Source organism: Astatotilapia calliptera, chromosome 19 (genome assembly GCF_964374335.1).
Source record: "Astatotilapia calliptera chromosome 19, fAstCal68.1, whole genome shotgun sequence".
In the NCBI taxonomy this organism is placed as follows: domain Eukaryota; kingdom Metazoa; phylum Chordata; class Actinopteri; order Cichliformes; family Cichlidae; genus Astatotilapia; species Astatotilapia calliptera.
This window is the reverse complement of record NC_137440.1, coordinates 6,955,580-6,965,430: the sequence shown is the minus strand read 5'-3', so window position 1 is coordinate 6,965,430 and position 9,851 is coordinate 6,955,580. Positions and strand designations below refer to the sequence as shown.

Below are 9,851 nucleotides of genomic sequence, written 5' to 3'. Positions count from 1 at the left end.
GAAACAAAGATGCCAGACTCCACCAGCCTGGAGGCCCAAGAAGTGGAAGAAACACCATGATGAAGTGCTTCAAAAATTAGTAAATGGGCGTATGGATAATCCATCAAGCCCCATTGGTGATCCCGTGAACCAGTCATCTATAGAGGCAGAGATCCACTCCATGGGCAGGCAGCTGAAGGAGGACCTGCAGCAGGTGGTGGAGGTTGTGAAGAACTGCTACCCACCAGAGATGGACATCTGTAACTTTTATGCAAGAGAGTACCATCAAACTTTCAGCGCAAGACTCAAACAGATTGCAGACTTTGTTCTGGATGACAAGGACTGCAGCTTCCTCCTGCGATGGGTGAAGGAGTTTTATCCAGAGTAAGCCACCAGTTCAATTATTGTTTGAAGCAGCATCTTTCTGTGACTAAACATGAGGATGTCTGTCAGTGTGAGGTCCTTCATTGTTTTTAGAAGAATAAATACCTGAGCAATTACAGATAGTGAATAATAATACAAATGTAACGGCTAATTTCTTGTTTTCTTAATGTGCAAAATAAAATGCCATTTTTATAGACTAAACACAACTTGGGGTGTTTATAGAAACTCATGTGTTATCTGCTCTGTGTACCAGAATCCTTGAAAAACCTGAGCTGGCCAGTAATATCAATACTGAAGCGCTGGGAAACCTGCTTCCTGACGAGTTACTGAAACCTCTGGAGGAGCAGTACCTCAGCAAACAACAGGTAACACAGTGTATCTGAGGCGTGTATCCAGTTAATCAGTATGGTCATTGCAGGGCTTAAAGTGAGATGTGTAAATGCAGCATCAAAGAGTTGTTGGTTTTAACGGATATTTTTTAGACATAATATTGTAGATGTAATTATTACTGTCAGTAATTAAATCTTTACACATGAAAGCGGTTTAAAACTGGCAGCTGTGTGTTGTTGTGTGTTTAGAGCGACCTGATGATTTATATTGGCCGAGTATTGGATGAAGCAAAGAAAGAGTGGGATCAAGGAAAGGAGCCGACAAGAGATGATGGTTGCAACGCCAGTCCTGTGGCCTATGATGTCATCCAGGTACAGTTGCCGTAGAGTTGCTACAACTTGATATAAAAGAGGCTGAAATTGATGCTTTTATAAAAAGGTGTTAATATAAAGTGAAAGGTGTCACTTGTGGTGGTCAACTTCAAGGATTCTTATAGTGAGTCATGCGTTTGTTGACTTGTAATTGTTGACTGTAGTGACTCACCTGACACACTGCATCATGTTGAGGAGTGTTTATTGCAAATCATTTGCTTGTTGACAGGTACGGCACCCACTCCACCTGTTTTCCTGCTGGTCTCCAGCTCACACACGTCTCATCTTAGGTCTCTGGCTTCATTATTTACAAAGAGAGAAACCTCATTAGTTAAATCCCTGACACCTCAAGAGGGGTCCCTCCATCACCCTTGAGCTCACTGCTCCACTCCTCCCCTGCAGTTGAGCCAGGGACCTCACCACCGCCACATTGACCATTGTGAGAGGCTTTGAATACATTGCTATATCAGAACTGTGCAATAAAATTGTTGTGGTGAAGTAATGACATAGCATTGTTTTGATTATAGGAGAACAAAATGTGCAAAATGACATTTACTCTGTTATCCACTTTAGAACTTTCCAAAGAAGTGCAGACAAATATTTTCCAGCCTGCTGCACATATTAACCAAACTGAAAAAGACTGAGAAACTTTGAGAAAAAGATTAACAAACAAGGAAGACAATTATTTTTGTTTGGGTCATTTATAGAAACGTATTTACTGTCAGATCAGAGTCACAGTTTCAAACCCTCCCATGGTTCTGTAGTTTAATCACTTGGGTTTGTCACTAACATTGTAAAGCACTGGGTTTGGTTCCTGGTGTTTAACTGGATCTGAAAATGATGGAAGTGCATTGCTGTGTAAAGTGCTTTGAGAACTTAAAACTGCCACTGATTTGTCAATACATTTGTCTTCAGTTGATCAACGGCATGGTGACATCAGCACATATAACTGTAAGAGACCGACACAAGGCCCAGGAAATAACATCCAACCTGACAGACTTCATGCAGAGGTAACAAGGCTTCACAAGGCTGTCTTTTAAATATTTAAATTTGAAAATACATTTTAGTTTTACGTTTGGTAATAACAAGATAATAAAAGTGAAAGCTGTTCTTAATCTTCTGCAGGTATAAAGAGTTTCATGAAGACATCATAAGGCAGAACAAACCGCACAGCAAAGCTTTCATAAAGGCAAACCTCAGCTGTGTCGAACAGTTCAGGTATGTTTCTGATCCAGTTAGATGGAAATTCAGATTTTAACTTCATCATAAAAGGAGAATACTTCACTGTGAGCTAATGTGTCCTGTGTGGTCTGTCTAAAGGGACTTCTTTGAGAAGCACGATCTGTTCCCAGAGAATGTGCGGGAAAACTGTTTGCAGGTCCTGACTGAGATGAAACAATCTGCCCACACTTATTTATTAACCCCTGTGCACAAGATCCTCAAAGTAAGTTCTTTACAACTGCAGATATCAATAATCCTCAGGATTAAATCCTAACATGTTTTAATCAAAGATTTTAAAAAACTGTGTTATTTGTTCCTCACACAGCCACACTACCAGAAGGTGGGAACCAGTGACTGGCTGAAGAAGAACACGTTTGAGAAGCTGCTGAACAGCACTGAAGACGAGCTTCAGGAACTTCAGGGTTCCAGTCAGTCCTCTTACCAGGTAAAAGGAGGAAACTTTGTTTTGGATTGAATGGCCATTATTGCCTTCATTGCTAATGTTTAAGTAAAAGGATTATGATGTGCTCTGACTACTTATATACTTGGGCTAAATTCAGGAGCTGATTGGTCAGCTTCACCAGGAAGTGACAGTGGAATATGTCCAGAGGCTCCTGAAAGGAGAGGTCAAACTGAAGGACAAGGATCGTCAGCTGAAGGCTTACGAGACTGTGCAAGAAAATGCAGAGAGACTGCACGAGCTGTTTGCCAGAATGGTGAGACTCACCTTCACTGCACTTTTTAGCTGAGACATGAATAAAACCCAAAAGTGATCAGATTTCTGCTGAGCTCTGGAAAACATAAGAATAAGAATCAGCTGCATTTCACATTCATTTGGTTTGTAAGTTTTGACTAAAAGTTCTATAAAGTTCAAAAAGGAAGTCAGAGGAGTTGGCTAAAATGTCAGCCTCCAAGGATATAGAAGAAATGGAATGGAAAACCTGACTCATTCCTTAACCCTCTTGAGGCAGGCGTTGCTGATTTGCAACAGTTAAAAACTAACAACCTGATTACCCCACATACATATTTTATGAGTTTTTTTTACTCAGAAGTACCACTGCAGGACTTGGTTGTGCATTAGCAACAAAAAGTTTAATTTGAGCCTGAGAGGGTTAAGAACAAAGGTATTGACTCATAGAAAATGACGGACCAACAGTCAATATATAAGTTAGATGATGAGTGCCCTTGTCATAAAGATTTTTAAATTACAGATTTTTATCTGTAGCTAATAAATTAATACTTTATACAAACATTTTACATGGACTAAAACATGGTAGAAATGAAGGGAAAAAAACCATTTAAGGACAACTGGACTGTAGTTACAAATGTTTCAAAGATCTGACCATTGGTTGATGACTACATGGTGCATAAATAAAGACATTATTCATGAAACTGAAAGAACGTATCAAATACATCATCGATCTTGGGAAACCCCAGTGTAATAACTCCAGTTATGTTGATTACAGTTTGGGGAAACTTGCAGACTAAACTGACGTCACTGATTTGTCTTCACAGGGATCCAAACAAGACTGGTTAAAGGAAATCCTGACCAAGATTGCAGAAGTGCTAAAACTCCAAGATATTCCTGCCATACAGATGCAAATCGTTTCACTGGGATCTGCTTATCCCGACCTCAGGTAACTTTTGAATTGACTCAGACATTATTTACTTTATACAAAAACAACTGCACTTTTTATCGATAGGTGAGGAGGAACAGCGAGTAGACTGAGCCAAACATCTCAGTTGGTTTCAGATGTTTCTTCTTAGCATTCATTGAAATTAAAATATGCTGGCATGAGAGAGCATTGTGTGCAGATGAAGTCAATGCTGTTAATTAGAGTGAAAAGAAAGATTTTCTTCCAAATGTGGCACCGGAAACCCAACTGTATAGACCTCTTATTTCTAACCTTAAAGGAAAAGGAAAAAGGGAATCAGGGGACATAAACACTGCTGTTGATAGCACTCACATATAGACTGTCTGTGTGTCTGAAAGCATCAGCACCACAGAAGTGTATGATTTCATGGGGAGTTATTTGGTAAAACTAGTGGAAACCTGGAATTCATGTACATCTAGGCACATATCAGTGTCACCAATACGAGTTCCAATTACTGTTGTATTTAAAACAGAAACTGACACATTTTCCACCTTCACTTTTTTCAGAAGTTTAAATAGGTGTGGTGATGTGTTACTGACAGCTATTAGGAAGAATGTGTGTCAGAGGCAGGAAACTGGTTACACACAGAAAAAGACGTGTCTGGAACACCTCACCCAGGAGATGCCCAGAACCGCCTCAACTGGCTCCTTTCAATATGGAGGAGCAGCGGCCGAACCTCTCACCCTATCTGTAAGGGAGAGGCCAGCCACCCTTCGGAGGAAGTTCATGTCCTCCACTTGTATCCGTGGTCTCGTTCTTTCAGTCACTACCCACAACTCGGGACCATAGGTGAAGGTGGGGTTGTAGATCAACCGTTAAATTGAGAGCTTCCCTTTTACACTCAGCTCTCTGCACCGCGACAGACCAGTGCAGTGTCTGCATCAATGCAGCCGCAGAACTAATCCATCTGTTGATCTCCCACTCCCTTCTCCATTCCCAGTATCTCAAGACCTCGAGATACTTAAACTCTTCTACTTGGGGCAGGAACTTGTACCGGACGTGGAGTGGACACTCCCCCCTTTTCCGGCTGACCTCAGATTTGGAAGTGCTGATTCTCATTCCCACTGCTTTGCACTCGGCTGCGAACTGTTCCAGTGAGAGGGCATTACCTGATAAAGCCAACAGAACCACATCATCTGCGAAAAGCAGAGATGAGATTTTGAGACAACCCAGGTGAAATCCTTCCGCCACTTGGCTATGCTTAGAAATTCTGTCCATAAAAATTATGAACAGAATCATTGACAAAGGGCAGCCCTGGCAGAGCCCATCACCCACCGACAACTAGTCCGATTTATTGCCGGCATTGCGGACCAAGCTCTTGCCACGGTTGTATAAGGATCGAATGGCCCGTAGCAATGGGCCAAACACCCTATACTCCTGGAGTACCTCCCACAGGACACTCTGAGGGACACGGTCGAATGCTTTCTCCAAGTCCACAAAATACATGTAGACTGGTTGTGCAAACTCCCATTCACCCTTAAGTATCATTAAGAGGATAAAGAGCTGGTCCTGTATTCCACGATCAGGACGGAAACCGCATTGTTCCTCCTGTATCTGATGTTTGACGAATGGACGGACTCTCCTTTCCAGCACCCTACCATCCAGGGAGGCTGAGGAGTGTGATCCCCCTGTAGTTGGAACACACCCTCCGGTCCCCTTTCTTAAAGATGGGAACCACCATCCCAGTATGCCAATCCAAAGGTACCGCCATTCCTCCCAATCACGCCCCTCCAGGTCTCATTTTCATTGCCCACATGAGCATTGAAGTCTCCCAGTAGGACAACAGAGTCCCCAGGCAAGCATCATAAACATAATCATGAAATACATGATACACTTTTTTTAACCCTTTCTTCTTTGTGTCCCCAACAGTGAAAAACATGTCTCGGCTCTGCTCAAACTCAAAGCAAACCTCTCCAAAGCCGACAAGAAAACTATCAAAACCACAGTGCTGGACATACTGAAAGAAAGCCATACTAATGCTGAAACCCAGACGTTTTTCTCCAAAGTTGAAGTGATGAGCCGTTCATATCCTTTATGTATCTCATCATGCTGTGGATAAGATGAGTTGAATTCTAGTGCTTTCAGTCTGTCTGTAAAGATGTACAAAGTGGCTGTCATGGACAAGCCTGATTGTAATGTTACATGTACTATGCTAATAACAAACATCCCACTGTGTGTGTCCTCATGTGACCAGATTGCAGAAGACAGTCTTTCCTCTCTGCATTTTTGCATTTTGTGTTGTATTGTGACTCTCTCTTAAAACATCGTCACCATGTGGTCTGCTTCACTTGGAGGTAAACATAGTTTCATACAGAGATAAATGGGGCAGAGGAAATATGAATGTTAGTTCTGAATGCTTTTGATTGACTAATATATGCACCGTGGTGACAACAAAAAAGGCTGGCATGCACGTTTCACAAATGTGACGGTAATTTTGCATTTGATTTTTGCGCAGGGTAAAAATATTTAGTTTTTCTCCAAAGTTGAAGTGATGAGCTGTTCATTTGCTTTTCAGAATATCACTGACTGAGAGTTGGGTAGCAGAGTGTATTATCTATGAAGCGCCTTGAGGCGACTTTTGTTGTGATTTGGCGCTATATAAATACAATTGAATTGAATTGAATTATATTGTGTGATAGATTAGATGGCGTGAATTCTAGTGTTTTCAGTCTGTCTGTAAAGATGTTCAAGTGAATGCCATGGACAATTCTCCATGTCATTTTTCTTGTTGTCTGTTAGTGTTTGACACAGCAAGTATCAGCCTAAGTTTTTTTTTTTTCATTTAGTCATTTTTCATTTTTGGATGACCATCACTTATGTGGAAACACTTCCTCCTTGGACCTCAGACACTTATTCCATTTTCTACAGTCAAACTTTCTCCTAAATTCTTGTCTTAGAGCTGCAGGCTTCTCTCTTAAAACATCATCACCATGTGCTCTGCTTCACTTGGAGGTAAACATAGTTTTGTACATAGAGAAATGGGGGTGAGGAAATGTGCATGTTGGTTCCAAATGCTTTTGATTTACTAGCATATGCGCATTGGTGACATCAGAATAGTCTGGCACGCAACGTTTCACAAATCTAACAGTAATTTTTCGTGTGGACTTGTTTATGTATTAGTACATGAGGCCCATTGTCTCCACCATGTTTCACAGATAATGTGGTAGTGAAATGGATCACAAGCTGTTTCTCTTCTTCTCTTGACTTTCTCTTCCCATGTTTCTTAAGTTACAAGTTAATCTTGGTTTCAACTTTTCAAAGATGGCTTTTCAAAACCTGTGCGAGGTCTTTTAGATGTTTTCTGGCAAATCTAATCTGACCTTCTTGTTCTTCAGTTTAACCTCATGTTTGCACCTTGTTTTAAACCCTGTATATTTACAGGGTATATTTACTGTTATCATCCACTTTAGTGTTCTTCTTTGGTCTTTTGGACCTTTCAGTGTTGCTGAGCTGGTTGGAGCATTCATTCTTCTTATGAATAAATCAGATTGTTGATTCGGCCGTTTCTAGTCAAGTTTTTCCTGTCTCAGATGGGTTTATTTTGATTTTTGGGTCTAATCACACCCTCTTTCACTGGCATTAACATCTCTTTAGACCTCATGACTACATTCCAGTGAAATAATATAAACTCCAGATCTTTTGTCTGCTTAAACTGTCATGGAAAAATCATGGAACTGACCTCACCTAATCATGAAAATACTTTATAATCAACTGTATAGTACAGGTAGCCTGCATTTAAACAAACAGTGTAAATTTGATTGAACTTAACCATCTTCATATGTAATTTATTTTCAATCAAATCATTTTGTAATTTTACAAAGAGTCAAACAGAGCATAAGCATGGTGTTACACTTTAATTTGCATTTAAGCATGAAAGAAGACATTTACAGTCTTATGCAACATTTAGCGATATTTGCAAGTTCTTTCTTTGGATAAAAAATACAAATTAATTGACTAAACACAAACTGAGTTAGCTTAAATTTAAAACATTCGTTCATCATAATACAACAACAAGTACTGTTGTTTTTATGCCATGGTGGACTCAGACACATGTACTTTACAGCGACATTTATGACCCTAGATAATAATAAATCTACTGGAAGTGCAGGGCCAGCTCAGTGTTTCCTATTTTCCTATTACTGTGTTAGATACTGCTGAAACCACAGAAACCAATACTCTGAAGCGCTGGAACATTGTTTCACATGTAACCTTTGGGTAAATAGTGAAGTTTTCATTTTGATATTATCCAGTAGTTTTGTAAGAATAGAACAGAATAGAATAGAATAAAATACTACAACATAAGGTAATGCTTTTTAAAAAAAATAATAAATACACAACCACTGAAAGAAGTCAGAATTTCTGCAACTTATGTTTCTTGGTTTGTGCAAGTTAGTACTGAATAATTCTTTATTCTTGTATATGTACCAGACGATAAATGGTAATATTGTGTTGACAGTAAAGTAACAAAACACACTGTTTAAAAATATTTCCTTTGTGCTGTGATGTTTTACACACTATTGTTTGACATCAGAAAAAGAAAAATGACATATTTCACATATTTCAGTGACATGTCAATCTCAAGGAAACCAGACATATAGCCGTCAAAGTCAATTAATTTCTCAGGTAAAAATATTTTAATGTGTATTATTGTTATTATTTATTTCTTTTGTATTTAGTATAAGTGGCTTAACCTGGTTTTTTTTCCCAGTTTTTGTGATTGTAGCTAAGAAGATTTAAACATTGCTTTACTGAAATGCATATATGGTAATACCAATAAAAGGCCACTATATCCACTAAGCAATTGATTCACTGTTTTTTTAACCCTACTCCACTCACACTTAGTCACTTATTTCGATTTCAAATGTCTTCTTTTCCTGAATCGAATATCTGTAATGATGTGCATTAAAACAGCCCTTGGAAAAAAATATATAAAGCTCAAATATTCAACTTTTTTTTTTACTCAAATAGGTATGGACAAACACTCAACCACTGCACCGGCAGTGTTTGGGCTGAAACAAATACAGCACACAGCCCCCTCTAGTGGACATAAATGTCCTGATATCATGTCGGATTTGGTTTTATTACAACTTGTTTACATTTACCTGCCTCCCCAGTATATAAGTGGTAACCAGCCTGAGTCAGATATTTTCTCTAACTTCTCCTAATGTTAAATATTGTACAGGCACTTTTCCTTCTTTACATCTTTAAGAAGGTAATACAGAGGGAAAAAGTACAACTCATCTGTTGCAGGAGTTTTTCTATCTGTTATGATACCTCTTGTTGTATATCATTCTTAAGCAGCCAATGCAACACAGCCATAGGTGAGCTCAGACCCTTTTTAGTGGTCCCATTAAAAAAAAACATCCTTAAATTTAATCACAGCACCCCTAAAAGTAACTATAGTAATAGTTGGCTGGCATATCGCCAGTTGCCAGAAAAAGAGCTACTTTATTGATTCAGTTTGTTAAAGATTTCTATTCCTATTCTGTTTAAATTGGGTTTCAGTGTTTATTAACAGCACAGCTCCAGTTCCAGGTGACAGTAAGTTAAAAGGATGCTACCTGTCGACATCCAGCAGCAGCCTGTATTCAGTTTGAATACTGCTAGAAATTGGTATGGATCAATTTGTGCCTTTTATTAGTTTGTAAATTCTGTTTCACTGTTACTTTTAACTTTTGGGTGACCGCACAAGGTCTGAGAGAGGAGGACACAGAGGGAGAGAAAGAAACAGGTGAGACATGTACAGCTGTAGCTTCTGTTTTGGCCACAGTTAATGATAATTTTACATAACTAAGCTGTTTTATACTGATATCAAAAATCAGAGGTGGGACCAAGTCATTGTTTTGCAAGTCTCAAGTAAGTCTCAAGTCTTTATCCTCAAGTCTCAAGTCAAGTCTCAAGTAATGTCAGG

At 39.3% G+C, this 9,851-nt stretch overlaps 1 protein-coding gene across 4 annotated transcripts in view; it reads left to right on the top strand.

The window, feature by feature from the left end:
- Positions 1-8,737, top strand: part of LOC113012583 (tumor necrosis factor alpha-induced protein 2-like) — a 61,283-nt gene extending 52,546 nt beyond the window's left edge. For 3 of the 4 annotated variants that reach the window (XM_080294060.1, XM_080294059.1, XM_080294057.1), the window contains 9 exons: positions 617-728; positions 942-1,064; positions 1,980-2,074; positions 2,190-2,282; positions 2,385-2,508; positions 2,611-2,730; positions 2,846-3,001; positions 3,801-3,922; positions 5,810-8,737. In XM_080294060.1, the coding sequence (XP_080150186.1) occupies positions 617-728; positions 942-1,064; positions 1,980-2,074; positions 2,190-2,282; positions 2,385-2,508; positions 2,611-2,730; positions 2,846-3,001; positions 3,801-3,922; positions 5,810-5,999 (1,135 nt within the window). In that variant the 3' untranslated portion in view covers positions 6,000-8,737. The remainder of the gene's footprint in view (positions 1-616; positions 729-941; positions 1,065-1,979; positions 2,075-2,189; positions 2,283-2,384; positions 2,509-2,610; positions 2,731-2,845; positions 3,002-3,800; positions 3,923-5,809) is intronic. The other variant, XM_080294058.1, reaches the window with a different exon arrangement.
- Positions 8,738-9,851: the final 1,114 nt, after the last annotated feature.